The 15870-nt window shown below is 42.5% G+C and overlaps 1 protein-coding gene across 1 annotated transcript in view; it reads right to left on the bottom strand.

Annotated features, from left to right (window-relative positions):
* Window positions 1-1395: 1395 nt before the first annotated feature.
* TSPAN7 (tetraspanin 7) overlaps window positions 1396-15870 on the bottom strand; it is a 95905-nt gene continuing 81430 nt past the window's right edge. Inside the window, exons 5-8 of the mRNA XM_027741918.2 lie at window positions 14869-15024; window positions 10366-10449; window positions 3222-3294; window positions 1396-2539 (exon numbers count right to left, since the gene is read on the bottom strand). Coding sequence (XP_027597719.1) covers window positions 3226-3294; window positions 10366-10449; window positions 14869-15024 — 309 coding nt within the window. The 3' untranslated portion in view covers window positions 1396-2539; window positions 3222-3225. The remainder of the gene's footprint in view (window positions 2540-3221; window positions 3295-10365; window positions 10450-14868; window positions 15025-15870) is intronic.

The following is a 15870-nucleotide window of genomic DNA, read 5'->3' as shown; positions in this document are numbered from 1 at the left end:
AGGCCAGCATAACCTGTGCAGCCCCAGCTCGAGCTGGGGGAATTCTGAAGGGAAACCCCAGCTGTCCCTTCACCAGCCTGATCCTCTTCAGAGAAGCTGCCAAGAGCCCAATTAACACACCTACCCCGTATAAGCTGGAGTGCTGCTGCACTGAGGGAAATAATTGACCATGCACTGAAGGGCTTTGCTGAATGGACTTAATTCAACACTTATGCCTTAAAGCCGAAGCACATGCTTTACTGAATGGGGACAGGCACGTTTGGGGGCCTGCTGACCTGTCATCCAACATCAGCATCTTCAAAAGAAACAGCTCTTGGCACAAACAACTCTCTCTTTCAGGAAAAAGAAATAAAACAAAAGGAAAGAAAACCAAGGAGAGGTTGGTGCTTTTCCACTCTGGAAAGTCACTGGTGGCTCCTGAGGGAGGAGGTGGCAGCCTCACCCGCCTCCCTTCCCTCCATGGGGCAAGGGGAGACCTGCCCAGGAATGAATAGGGGAGGGAAACTGGGGCAGCTGGTGGACCAGTTCTTTCTGGCATGGAAAAACATCCTTCTGTGAACTTCCTGTGCCTACAGGAGAAGGGCATCACTCCAGCATCGTGTAGCCCCAGCAACCGAGAGAGCGGCTGTGACTGTTTTTGAGCCCTCAAAAGAGACTATAAATGTGAGTGCTGTGACCTGTGCTGAGTGGCTTTGTCCCCATCACAGCACTGCTTAGCTGCCCAGCATTGATGTAGGACCTGTATTGGCATTCTCCACCTTTAGAGGTGGCTCCCTCCCTCACAGCAGATGCTTTATTGAGGGCAGATTTAAATTTGTGGACCAGCTTCCTCTTCTATTTGCGAAGCTCTTTTTCCTGCTCTGGAAATGCCCTATGAATAAAGCCAAAGATGATGCTGCTGGGATTTTTAAGACATGCTGCCTCGGCACATGCCAACAGGTTTCTGCCTCTGTGGCTGCAAACCCTTTCATAGCTGTGGGTAGGAGTGCACTGACCACACCAGCAACCCTTGAAGGCTCATCAGGATCTGATGCTTCTCCCCATTCTCACCAAAATCAGAGAGAAATGCTTAATGCCAACCAAAATCACTCACAGCACTAAGGATGGGATAATTAAACACTTCAGATCGTTAACAGTCACAAGAAGAAAAATTGCAAAGCAGAGGCTATTTATCATGTGGTGAAAACAGCTGTGGAAGGTTTTTCTGGGAGCTTTGAAACAATTCCAGCTCTTTCTCTCTCTTCTTCTCCTCCCCAGTAGTAACAACAAGTTAGTTGTTAAAAAATGCATCAAGACATGTCACTCCAAGTTGTGCCTGGGTTTTTTTTCTGTTCACTTCCTCCCCCCAAAAAAAAAGAGTTTTCTTATGACTAAAGAAAGAAAAGGAAGCAGCTAGAAATCTGTAATGGTTCCATTTATTAATACGTATATCACAAATACTCACAATATCAATGCATTCTTGTTGGCATGCTAGACAGAGGCATTATTAAAAAAGTCCTATTTTTTTAAAAAGGTTTTAAACTTTTGCTTTCCCCCAAAAATATTTCATATGCCTGTTTTTTTTTTTTGTGATTTTTTTTTTTTTTTTACTTGTGTGTGTGTGTTTTTTTATTTCGATTTGATTCAACAATGTATTTGGTGGCTGCAACCTCAATGCAAAAAGAAAGACAAAGAAAGAACAGGAAAAAAGTATGAAGGCCGCAGTACAGCACAGTTCAATTAGTTCCATAACTACTTAATAAAAATAAAGGAAGCAAAATTTCTGCCTTCACAGTAAGCAACAACACAGCTTAATAACAGTATTACACAGGATCAGGTTCCGAGGCAAAATGCACTAGACAAAGCCTACTGGGATACGCACTAGGCATACAACACTGAGTAAGAATCAAAGATGTAGAAGAACATCAGGAATAACGGTTCCCTTCAAGCACAACATTTTAACATCATTTTCAAGTATCTTTATGTTATGTTACTGATTCCTTTTTTGGGGGGGGAAGGAGGGGAGCAGGCGCGGGGAAGAGGGGGAAAGGATGAAAACCTTAGTAAAAGCAATAAACAAAACCAAGAAATTAAGATAAAACCAAAAGAATATATATTTCATATACCGGTTTATATGAACGTGTGCAACACTTATTAACCATGGTGAAAGGCTAATTATGCCCTCCAGTCACTACATGCACAGCCCGATCAATGCTGTTAATGAATTACCTTTGTTAACTTACGATGCAACTACTGTGTGACCAAGAACATACAGACGGTGCCGTCCTACGCCGAGCCGAGGGGATGGGGGTCTGGGTCTGGGTCTGGAGGCCGAGGGGACCCGGCTGCTCTTGGTGGCACCGCGGTACTTCACAGAATGGTAACACTACGCATGGGACAGTTCGGGAGGAGGGGTGCGAGTGTGCGCGCGCACGTGCTTGCTCGTGGGGGTGTGCGTGCGTGCGAGAGACAGTGTGTGCTATAACATTCATGTCAGTCTTTCTCCAGTTCTGCAGCTCCTGGTCTTCAGGCAGGCTCTGGACTTCACGCTTCTGAAAGACTGGAGAGCGGGGAGGATGAAAACAAACAAACAAACAACAAGTGGGTTGCTTTTGTTGCTAACAAAAACCTTATTGCTCTCTACAACTACCTGAAAGGAGGTTGTAGCAAGGTGGGTCTCTTCTCCCAGATAACCAGCTGTAGGACAAGAGGGCACAGCCTTAAGCTGCGCCAGGGGAGATTTAGCTTAAACATTAGAAAGATATTCTTTAAAGAGAGAGTGATTGGGCATTGGAAACGGCTGCCCGGGAGGTGGTAGAGTCACTGTCCCTGGAGGTATTTAAGAAGAGACTGGATGTGGCACTTAGTGCCATGGTCTAGTAGACAAGGTGGTGTTAGGTCAAAGGTTGGACTCGATGATCTCAGAGGTCTTTTCCAACTTAGTTGATTCTGTAATTCTGTGATTTTGTAATAGTACTCACAGCAGGCATTTTACCCTCTCTTTTCAAGAAAACTGAAATGATGAAACATTCAACACTACATTTCCCCCCTTTTTTTTTTTCCCACCAGACACAACACTAGGATGCAAATCACAAGGCAAAGCAGCCCATTGGAAGACTTAATTCTCAATGAATATGCTGAGCATCTAAAACTTGCCCACACTTTTCAGCAGAAGCAGCACAGCCACAACAACATACCAAGGCTTATATAGCATTACTGCTTGGAAAGCTGGGAAAGCTCACCTTGTTACACCATCTCATATTGGTTAGCAGTAATAAACCGGGACAGACAGCATGCCAGCAGCATCCCGATCAACTGTGCAGGACAAAAATAGAGGTAGAATAGAATTTAAGTTAGCTTATATCGATGCAGAGCAAAAGAGAGGCCATTGTAAACAAGTACTTCATGTTCCTGAGTCATTATGCACAACGTATTTATGCTGTATTTTAAGGGCCACTCTAATCAGAAAAACAGCATGAAAATCTCCCATCTTTCTTTGTCACATCTTCCTTTTGATTTTTATCAGAGAGTATTTATTTGACAGGCAGCAGGCCTTTTTGGTATTTTTCAATCCTGTTGTCATTGCCTGGACAAGCCAGACATGAATGGATAAACTGGAAGGGGTATCAGCATGCTCCACCTGGGTCCCTCGCCACCACCCCAGAGAGCTGATGGTCCCCTTAACTTTCCCAGCAGTGTGCCAGGGAAAAGCTTCCTAATGCCCCAGAGCAGTTATGCTCTCTTTATAGGTGATGCAGCACTGTAGAAATGAGCGCTATAAATATGGAAATAAATTTTAAAAAAATCTTTCACTATTCCCTTGGCTGTCACTCAGATTGTTGAAAACAGATCCCAGGTTTCCCATAGTCAATAAGCACTTGGTCTTTTCAGCATTTTACCTATTGCAGTTTCTTAGTGCTCCCTGCATATGCCAACAATGTTAATATGCTGTAAATAATTCAACCTCGCTTTTCTCATTTGGATTGGTCAATTAATTAACTCCTGAGCATATCCAGACTGTTACAGCTCATCCCTGGCTAAGGAGCGAGGTGAGAGCACTGTGTCTGCCGACGGACCAGCCTTCCCTGGACCTGGTTCCAAGCAGGGGCTGTCCCAACACCTCCAGCTGGTTTGCTCATGCCCACCTCTGCCCATCTCCTTCTGTCGCAGCCAGAGCACATGGTAAGGGGGATCATAACCTTTTGGCAGCAGCAGAGCTCCCTCAGATCATGTCTAGATAATGACTGACTGGCTGCTCATCCCAACTGGCTCCTTCTCTTTCACTCTTGGGATTGTGTGTCCTTTCCTAGACCAAGTAGTGCTCCCTGTTAACATGATCACCATCACAATATACATCTTCTCTACCAGCCAATTGCTTGATTTGGGCTGGCATCAGCCTAGAACAAGACCAAGCCAGGGTAACTCAAATCCAGATAAACTGTTTTCTGCCTCTAAGATGTCACAGTCCTTGTCAGGCCATGTATCATTTGCCAGAAATTTGCTCTGTCTCCTGTTTCAGTGTCCCCAGAACTGTTCTGGGCATCTCAAAAGGGCACAGAGTCACCTTTAAAGGCAGGCTGAACCCTTCTGTTCCCCACATGCACCCCCTGATTTTGGCAGCAAAGCTACCAGTGCCTTGGTTATAACTAGACACGGGGCACAGGTAGCACCTCCAGACCAACCTCCAATCAAAACCAAAGATAGCAGCGTTCAAGGGCTGTATTTTTAGTTGCCAAAAGAGATGTGTGTGCTGAAAACCCTCCTCAGGTTTGAAAATCTCCCTAGATACCAAGAAGAAATTTTAGCCATCTTGCTGCCTTTTCTACTCAACTTCTCTAGACAGGTATTGAGGGAGAAAATGGACTGGCAATTATGAGAATGCCAGCTTTGTCTGGCTGGGCTTTGAATTTCCATACTTAAATTCTGCTGTCACTGAGAGGATGATTTAATTGATTTGTCGGTTTGGAAAGTGTTGGTGAAAACCAGCCACATTCTGCAGGTTTAGTTGGGGAGGCTTTGACAGTCCTGCTGCTGATTCATGTGATGTTTCTTTAGCTCAGTTCCATTTTGGAGAATGAGATTTCTGGTTTGGAAAATGGTATATATTTCTCTGTGCTTTGACAGGCCAAACAGAGTGAGAGCCTCTGGGTAGCCCTGTCCCACCTGCTTCACTATTGCTTTGCTGTGTTTGTGGTAACTTTCAGCCTTTTCTCACCTTCCTCATCTGGTCTCAGAAGTTACTTCTCTGCTTTACTGCATTTTTCATTAAGATGAACTTCACAGTATGTTTCAACCAATTTATTTTCACTGAGTAAATTCTGGCCCAGACCCAAAACAGCTCTTCTCTCTTTCTACAATGGCCAACAACACATGTAAATTCAAGTTTATTTATTTGTTTTTTGGTTTTTTTTAATGCCTGTGCCACAAGGTACCCCTTATTTCCCATGACAAGCACCCAGATTATGGCCACTGTTGTTCTCAATCTGCTGCTTGTATCATGTTTACGAGGGGAAAGATGGTGCAACCTGTACAAACAGGAAGCCACAGGCTTTTCTTTCCCCCTTCAGCTGTAGCAGACCTCCCCAGCTACCTTTAATTAGGGATTCTTCTGTTCTGCACAGTCTGTAACTCTAATAATCAGTGTGTTTAACCTTTTAGCATTTCAGGTGCATAACAATGTTTTCTTTTACTCAAATTGCAGGTTACTCATGAATATATCTTTCTGATCTTTGGCCCATTTATTAATTCTTGTCTCTGACCCTATGCTGGTTTAGGCGTTTAAGTGGTTATAACAACATAATATTTATCTTCTGTACTTCAAAAATAATGGCATGCGTATCGAGCCATTGCATACACATTTTATACAGCATTTCTAAGTATTACTAGGACATAGCAGAGCTATAATAAATACCTTGGAAGTACTTTGAACACATATAAAAACGTGTTTTCCAAGGTATGTAGACTGCCACGTTTAACCACAGGAGCACCGTCCCTCCTGTAGCCAAGAAGAGGTGATACTGTATTATGCTGAATTTTCCTCATGGTGCTCTTTCATTACAGTCATAACTACAGTCCTCTGCATTTTAATCAGGTTAGAGGGTCCCAGACTGTGAACCACAAAAGAGCACTCTCCAGCCTGCCTTGCTCTCTGCATTTGTTCCATCATTTGCCTCTTCTGCTCTTCAGGCGGGAGGAGGCTCCTTATCCTATTGTGCAGCAGGTCCCTGCAGCTCCTTTGAAAGACTAGAAGGATCAGCATAAAAGGATGCCCACAAAGAAACTAGCTCCTAGGAGTTGAATTCATTTCCCTTCAGTCCCATTATCTCTCAAATGCCCAATCTCAACCTTTATACACTTACTAATTTATTTTATAGCCTTGATTTTTGAATGCTAAGATGCCAAACTTGGTTCTGCATTTGTGTTCTTTGTCCCTTTTCCTCTTTTTTATCTTTTTTTCTAAGACTATCTTGGTCTTCTGAGCTATTATATGTAAAACTGAGAGTTTGCCTTGGAATTTCTGGTCTTGCCGCAGGAAACTTGAAAATGCTGACAAATTCTTTGGTATTGAGCCCTGGGAGACCCACATCCCTCAGGTGTGTCTCCTGTACTACAGTCCTGTTGGCCATAGCTCATTTCAGTGCATTTCTTCATCTCTCCATGGTTCCCAGCAGTCATCTCAGGCACATCTTAGTTCTGACCACTGAAAACCATCTGCAGCAACTTCCTGGCAGTATTATCCCTACCATACACATAATAACTAGCTTTTTAATACAGTTATTCTAGAAGACTTAACATTGACTGGGAGCTGTCCTGCATGACATATTTATTACACCTTATTATATCGAAGAGAAAGAAACTGAATTGCAATTTGAATTTCCATTTTATTTCCAGTCTTGAGATCTTCACCATTTCTCATACCTTGAGAAAGCACCTATAAATAGAAACGTGTTGAACTAACTTGGAATTCATCAGCACATCAGGCAAGCTAAAACTGGGTGTTTTTTATCCATCAGAAATAATTTTTTAGCTCAATGATTTACCTTGCTATATTCTCAAAATGCAAATCTCCAAGCATCCAGGTTGTCTGGCTCTATTTTAGAAGACAGAGAATTTTCTATGTCACAGGTCACTTATTTGAGTCAGCCTCCTGTGTTCTGGTATCCCTCTGGCACAGGTCCTATCTTCATACTGAACCCCAGTCTTATAATGGGTTTTCAAGCCACATATTGGATCCTGATATGGATCCCACTCTCTAAATCATGTGCAAATAGATGAAAGTGCCAGCCTCCTTATACTCAGGGAGGAGTTGTAGGAGGCAGGGTAGATGATGTCTGCACCAGAACTGCATCCACAGTCAGACAAAGTTATTCATATTAATGTTGACAGTAAAGAGGGCAGGTGGATGTTGCACTGCAGAGAGGGACCATGGTTGCATGGGAATGTATCCTTAAATGATGGGAACCATATATGCTCAACAACTTGTTGGGAGCATGTGGAGAGCACTTGACTACCAGTCCTTCAGCACAAAGGGAATAATCTGGCCTTAATCTGCACTAAGGCTTCCCTGCTCAGGTAGTCTTTCCTGCAACCACAACCTATAAATCCCTGAAGACTGTGTCTCTTGCATTCCTTAAGCCAATGCCCGCACTGTAGTTTCATCCAGGCAAAACTCTTTATCATCTATGCAGTTTGCATAATTTTATTCTCTGTTGGGCACAAAACAGCAATCATTTTTCTGCTCTGAAGAGCACCTGCTAAACTGAAATTATTCCAGCTGGAAGTCAGCATTGGCATCCGAGTCCAAAAACAATCAAATTTTATTTTATTATTATTATTTCAAACCTGAGGAGCAGAGCAGACAAGGTCAGCAACACAGCATGTTTTTAAAAACTCTGACTCTGATGGGGAGGTCTGTGCCAGGCCTGTAAGATGTGCAATGCCATTACATCAAATTTTCCCTGTTTCTGGGCATCAGCACATTCCCCTTTCTAGTCAACACCTAACAAATCATTTGAAGGAAAGACCCTTGAGTGTGCTTTACTGCAGAAGAGCAACATGATTTAATTTGTCTTTTATTTAGAGCAAACCTATCCTCAGTAGGAACAGCGAAACCTCGCCTACAGCTGGAGCACTGCCTGGCACTACTGCCAGCCACAGTTAACCTGGAATCAGTTTGTAAACACTGTCCCTAATTGGGTCCAGCAAAACAGATTAGGCAGTAAATTATAACCAGCCGCCTTCTATTCTTCACAGCCCAAGAGAGCTGCATTTTTCTCCCCTGCATCCCCTCTCTTCTCATTTTTACACATTTGCTAACACCCCAAGGAGTTGGATATGTACTCACAGAGCCAGAGCACTGCCCCTACACTGGGGAGTGACGTCCCCACGTGGCAGCAGGATGTACAGTGCCATCAGCAGCCTGAGAAGCCAACACTGTATCAAAACATGCCTTAGCTTTCACTCGGAGCCACAGCAGCAAAGTGCTTTGCACCCTGTGCTGCCTGCAACCTCCCATGATACACCAATTATTGGTCCTGACTGAGACATCTGCCCCAGCAGCATATGAATTGTAAAATTCTGCTCATCCCATTTTTCTTTTGGATAGCTTTACATGAGGCACTTAAAAAGATGCTTTATAGCCTTCTGGCTGTCTAGAAATCGAACTGAAATATGAGCTCAGGGTCCTATAGCAATAATCAAGCCACAGTCAAGGTTGGAGAAGAGTATCAAGACTATGACCATTCAAGAAGAATTAGAACAACCTATTAAAAAAAAAAAAAAAAAAAAAGTCCCCTACTTCACGAACAAACAGCTCCAGACAGGAAGTTTCACCACTCCAGATCCTGAAAACCTGACACGCAGGCACATGCCCTGGGCAGCTGGTGTTGTGATGAACCAACATACACCCACATGAAATTGGCTGACAGGCCAAGTCATGGGTTTCTCACATCTAATACCTTGGCTACAAGGCATCAGGTTTCCAGGTATGCCCAAGGCAGGGCAGTCAGCTAGTCTGAGCCCAAATAGTTTTGGGGCTCCTTCAGGTTGTGCGTATGTAGACCGAGAGAATGTGGTGGCCCTTTTCCACATAGCTTGGGGACACTTATTCTGAAGAACCTGGAGGCCACTGTAACTGCTGAGCAAAACTTCAGAGGTTTAACTAAAACACCTTGCAGCCAAGGGCTGACCACGTGGGGCAGCTGGGGCAAGAGCCCCCTCATTAATTCACTTGCCCACCACAGCAACAGCACTGGCAAATCATTTGTTTTCAGTGCAGCACAGTGTAAACCTACAGTGTGCAAACTGAATTCATGAGTTTTAAGGACACCTCAAACAATTTTTCCTAGCACTTCATTTTTCCCAACCACTGGATAAACATGAGTCACCCAACAGAGGTACATTAATATTTTCAGGGCTGCCTCAGGACCCAGAATTTTAACGTTGTGTGAATGGAGTAAATGAAAGTTGTATGATAGTTTTTTGAATGACACGTGCAGTGTACTATCTACTACCCATGGAGAAAAAGTAGATTGCCTCTCAGGAAGAAGCAGTTAAGGTATCATACACATCACTGAGTTTCGTTGAACCACTCTGTAAACAGCTTTGCTGGTTCTGTGTTTCACTCTCTCTAATTTTTGCATATTTCCAGTAGAGTCCTTGCCATCAAAAATGAACTGACTGGTATAAAAGAGCATTTTGTTGAAAGGTGCATGTATTTTCTTGTCCCTCGTTGATCAGAAGATGCTGACCAGACCTATACTTCCCCCAACTTCTGTCTACATAAAGGCATTTTGAATATTAGAGAGCAGCAAACTCTGTCTTAGCTCTCCTCCTGTCCCTCTCAGGACACACTCCTTTGGGTGCAGGCAAGGAGTTGGTTTAATAGTCTGATTTTGATAGATGTCAACTCAGTGTTCTTTGTTAAAGGGAAAATAAATAAACAAAATTGGTCACCAAAACCAAGTGCCCCCTCCAGGCTCCAGGTCCAGGATGGGGAGGCCTGAAGGTACACTCTTGTTTGAGTTCTAGACTCCTTTAAGAACAAATAAGAGTACTTAAAAGCCTATCCAAACATCAGAGAAGCTATTTGTCTCCTTAGCTGTTTATGCTCCATTTAAGCCAATGTTTTATTGGGTTAACCTCTATTTGACCCGGTGGAGGGGACAAGTTGTTTTCCTTGAGCTAGTCATTAGCTCAACTGTAACTGATATTCCCAAGGAGAAACTTCATTTAAGATGAAAAAAAGAAAATCAATGAACTGATGACCTCAGAACTAATGAGCATGCTGAGTTCAGTCCCTTTCTATAATCCTTTCCTTCCTGGAAGTCCAGGTAAAGAAAGAGAGAGAGGGGAAGAAAAGGGGTGAAGGGGAGTGTTCTCACTTACCTGTGAGAACGCAATCCCAAAAGCCACTCCAGCTATGATTCCCATATTTGTCTCCATAAAACTGGTCACCAAGTCATAACAGCCCTGGAAAACAAACATCATCATTCGTTGTATCAATCTTCTCTGCCGTGAATGCATACATACAAATTTCTCGTTTTAAATGGACTTGGGCTAGGCAATCTGCTCTGATTTCCAACACTCTCACCCTTTTATTTAATGGTAATTCTGAGTGAATGATGGGAAGTGGTGGCAAAAACAGTTTCTTTCAAAAACAAATGCATTTCAGTACTTTTAAAAGCTAAATGTGATGTTACACTCATTTTTATGGCTCTTATTAAGCAAGATTTGCATTGTTTTAAAAAACAATATAGCTTTGACCTGAAACCAAACCAGTAACAATATACCAATGTTATAACACAATACAAATGTCAAAAATTAATAAATGATGCTGATTTTCTAATATTCTAGATGTTTAATAGAATTGCCCCCTGAGGCATTTTTCTTGCCTTTATCTGTCAAGGGACACCAGGTAAAGCACTGAGTATTATGTAACTCTAAACCATATACTGAAGTTATCAAAGGTTTTGTATGAATTTTCTTGGTTCTTTTGCCCTTGGACAGAAAATTCCCTGTCCTGCTCCCCAAGCCCAATTTTCTCTCTCTAGCTCAGACCCTGACTCCACCAGCTGATTTGCTTCCTCATGCCTCAATTCACATCCCAGACTGGGGCCAGAAGATTCATATACATGTCTGCCCTTCTCTTGGATAGACTTTTTTGAGATATTCCGCTTCAGTACAATAATTTTTGCCAAGTTCCTTCCCTTGCCTAATTTACCCCTCAAAAAAACCCCATCTGAAATTAGCTGTCCCAGTTTGTGGTGCCTAAATGAATCTGAACCAGCGACACAATACCTTGAAGAAAAAAAGAGAGATGACATCTATTTTTTCTTTCATTACTATCCCGTCTGTCCACACAATCCGAAATGACCACTCAGCCCCTTTTGCCACACTTCCTCAAATGATCAACATCACTCTGGCTTCAGGCCAGTCCTGAAGTGTTTTATACACTATAACTTTATCCACTTTATCAGAAATTGGAAAACTCAGAAATGACAGTGAGCTCCCTTTCCCATTTTGGACTCCTGTCCCATAAGAGAAAAGTGTCTCCACATTTCACATCCATCCACACCCTCCTCATTTCTGCAAACACTGTAGGAACTCTTTACATGACCTCAGAGCAATAGGTGCTTGTAAAAAAATAACAGCGAGAAGGAAAAACAATGCCCCTCATTTGAGATAGGCCATTTATGAAATAAATTGTGTCATTTCTGTAACTTCTTTTATAATATGAAAAGATATTTAATCCTGAGAGTAATTAAGTGGTGAACCTAATAGTAACTGAGGACTAGCACATCTGTGATTCATTTCTGCAATGTTTAAGTGTACATATTAATACCTTTTACCTCAGTGTATGGTAAGTCCAATTCAAGCTTGCTTATTAAGTCATCAAGCAACTATAGTTGTGTGTGTTTTACATGTTATGCAACGAGATTAGATTTCTCAAGCAGTATTTTCATTCTGTCTGACATGGCTTAATGCTCTCCCACCTCTTCTGAAATCTGTTCTTTTGAAGTGCCTTCAAGAGATGCAACATCTAACTGCAATGGTAATCCCACGTCACAATAATCTGTTTACTGAAGTACATTGTTTACATACAGCTTAATTGCTCAGCCCTGACTGTGCTGAGTGAGAGTTCTAGCAGCATCCACGAGATGAATATACAGCACAGAAATATGTGAAGCGCTGTGTGCACACAGCTGGGGGCTGATCCAGAGTGACAGAAGGGACAGTTTACCAAGTATCTGATCTATCTTGACTCCATGCAGCTTTTCCTTTCTTAAGGTTTTAGAGAGAAGTAGTAGTTCTTGAGGTTTGCTGGTAAAGAACTGTGACGATTAAAAGCACTATATCAACAGTAATTAGCTAATCCTAAGGACAGCTCTTACAAGTTAGGTATTAGTACCCTCTGAGATGGAGAAATGGAGAGCCTAAACAATTTACCCAAGGCCACTAATCAAGTTAGGGTCAGAATTGGCAAATACAATCCAGGAATGTTGTCTTTTAGTCCTGCAATTATATAATTAGTTTAATCCTCTTTGGTTAATTTATCATTGGTCCTCAGAAACTGCTAGCAATTTGATTAGCTCATAGAGAACTTGTCTTACTGATAGTTTTGCAAGATCCACCAAAAGATATATTCCAAATATACTTGTCCACAGGCACGGTGAGAAGAGTTTTCTACAACACAGGCAACATATATTTTCCTTTTTCTCCAACACACACAGGGTAAAGGGCTCGTTTCCAAGATGAGCAAGGTGCTTGGGTCAGAGGCAATGACAGTTGCTTTCTAGCTGAAGTGGAAGGATAGGGCCACATAGCATTTCCTCCTGCTTGCTTTTTGTTCCCATGCCCCTTTCAGAAACATCCCACCTTGTTCAAATGCTTGGGACAACTCCAAGATCTCACAACTGCTAAGCAGAAATCTGCAACCTTTGATTACAAACTGCTATCTCTGAGAATGAGATAAAACCAAACAAACTTCCAAACATCCAAACTTCCCCTAGGTAATTAAATCAAGTCATCAATTCAACTACTTCCTGAGGAATCAGCAGTCCCTTTCTGTCAGATGACTTGTGCATTTGACATGAGAACACAGAGCAAACATGGCTAGAATGAGTTACTAGCCCTGGACTAGGACACATTCACCCCTCAGTCACTTTCTATAATTTAGCAGGCATCCTGTGCCACGAGGAACTCACAGATGGACAAGGATTTACCTGTGCATGCAGAGCAAGCCTGGCACTCTGAGAAAACACTAGATCAGTGCTGGGAATGCAAATATTACCTGCTCAGTGATGCACCCAGGAAAGGTTCAGAGTCCGTGGCTGCCCCAAACTGAAAAGGTGGGACCTACTGGTAAAATACCAGTCAGAATACCAGAAAGCTTTCCTACTGGGAAGATGAGCAGAAGTAGGGGCTCAGGCCGGGCTGCCCAGGAGGCACTCTGCCTGCAGTGGATGCTGTTCTGCACATGTCCTAGATTCGCCCCGTCCTGCCTCTCACCTTACTTCCACTTCTATAGAAACACAAAGTTGCTACAAGTTCACAAAGTGCAACTGAATGGAGCCACTCACCCTCTATACTCATGCAGCCCTTCAAGATTACTCTTGCTGATGGTGATTGTGAATATCTTAACCAAAGAACACCACTAACATTCCACATGTCTGCAACAAGTGGCTCTCATTAAAGTATTGCAAAAAAGAAAGGCTTAGTGGAAAATAACCCTCTAGTATCCCTTTTTCAATACAAGCCAGAAAATGTTGTCTACTTGACTGGTTTTCAAAGATGTTTCAGGCTGTGCTCAGCCACCACTCCAACCTTCTCAATCACAGGGGACTGAGGTGAAAAAAACAGAAAGAGAAAAGAGAGAGGCGTTTCCAGATTTCCTGTTATCTACTCAGGACTTCTATTTATTGTTTCTAAATTGAACTCCGAAAATAAAAACAGAAAAGAAAATATTCCTGAGGTCTGAATAAGCTATGTTGCAACTTATCATGGTGATTTAGCCATGATATCATTTAGCCATGATATCATTCCTTTTACCAACAAACTGTTCCCTCTCTTGCAAATCTCAAGTGAGAAAGAAAGAGCTGATGACGCATTGGCACTTGAAGCAATGACTTGAGTTGTACTTCTACAGTGCAGCATCTGCTATAGATGCTGCATTATTTTCTTTTTATTCATCACTTTCTTAGTGTTTTCTGTATTATTCTTTTTCTTCCTGTTTTCCCAACCTGCTTTCCCAATCCTATTCTGTTTTCCCGACCTGCTGCTTCAGGTAACCCCGGGGAAAGGGTCACTTTGGGCTGTGCTGTACTTTCAGCAGCACATGTTCAAAGATTTTAAGTCAATGTACCCACCAATCACAACACCTGTTGTCCATCACCCATGTTTTCTCTGTTTGGGATGACAGCTAGGCTCCAACACTGAAATTACTGTTTGAACATAAGCAAGAGTAAAGCCTGTCCTTCCCTCCACCTATGTTTTTGTCCTCCACAAAACCCCCAGCATTCAGCAGGAGTGAGCAGAGAAGAGAAGAGGTGCTGACTGACCCAACCATCAAGGACAATCGAGCACATGTGCCACTTGTGGTCCTGTGCCCGGCCAGCATTGCCTCTGTGCAGTGCCTTTACCTCAGCCTCTGCATGAGGAAAGAGAACAAATCCCCTCCTCAACAGAAATGCTGCACCTGGGCATTTGAGAAAGGCCAGATTAAAGAAGATGAAAGCAGGCAAGGGGCAAAGCCCGTTGTTACCGCTGCTCCAGCCCTATATGCACATTATTTACCAACCATTTGAAATGAAATGCAATTGTAAACATCCATACTCTCCTCTCCACTGGATGGTGTCACAACAACTGCCTCTGGCACAACGTTACTGGTACCTTCTGGTTTACTTTAGTGGCAGCCACGGTCATGTTGCGCAGATCCTGAGTATTACAGTCACTGGAGTTCATGCAACAGCTCGTAGGGATGCCGTGCTTGAAGAAGTAAGGGCTGGTGCTCCAGTTGGTGTAGCTCTGAATGCCACAGCAGCTCAGCTAGGAGGAAAAAGAGGCAGATTTAAGACACACAAACAAACAGAACAGAATCATCACTGCCCACTTAATCAGCTTATAATCAAAATAAAGACACGGTGTCTCCAGTTTTGAAAAGTAGATACCAACCCTTTCCCCATTAATTGTGAAAGTGTCAGGAGTGTCATTTACAGAATATGGGAGCAGACAACTAACTAAAAAAAGGGTATTTTTTGAGCAGAGCTATTATTTGTAACTTTCAACAAGGGTCCAGCCATAAAGCCATCTTCTTCAGCTGAATGTCTGTTGTTGGTTTTATTTTTTTTTTTGTTTATTGGTTTCTTTTACTTATTTATTTCATTAAATATGATCCTGGAAATTCAAAACCCTAAAGCATTACATAGAATTACATGTAGCACATACAGGGTCAAGCTAGTGCAAACTGATAAGGTGAAGTCTCTCTAACTCACCAAAATAATTTCTAGGACAATTCACTGAGCCTTGAATAGAAAGAGACCATATTTTCTATCTATGAAATCAGCTGAAAAACCCCAAGCTGGGAAGGATGTGCTTCTTTAGATGTTAAGCTAGAAGACAGATACTGAAAGATACGAAGTATGTGCTAAATTTTTTTGCCTGGAAAGGGCTTATAAATGCATTCCTGTAAAAACAGAGCTATGAATGAAATGAACATTTTGCTACAACAGAAGCACTGAATAATTATTCAGAATTATTTAGTTTGGTGAACTCCAAGGAATCAGAAGTTCAAAATACAGGTTAACATTAGGCAAACAGACAATTTGACAGCAGAATATACTCAGTTTAGAGCAGTGCAGTGATATGCTAAGCAGGAGAAACCAGGTTAGAGTT

Source organism: Pipra filicauda, unplaced genomic scaffold (assembly GCF_003945595.2).
Source record: "Pipra filicauda isolate LSUMZ 115617 unplaced genomic scaffold, ASM394559v2 scaffold18_size4552066_pilon, whole genome shotgun sequence".
Taxonomy (NCBI): Eukaryota; Metazoa; Chordata; class Aves; order Passeriformes; family Pipridae; genus Pipra; species Pipra filicauda.
The sequence above is the reverse complement of the archived record's forward strand: the minus strand, read 5'-3'. Positions and strand labels throughout refer to the sequence as shown.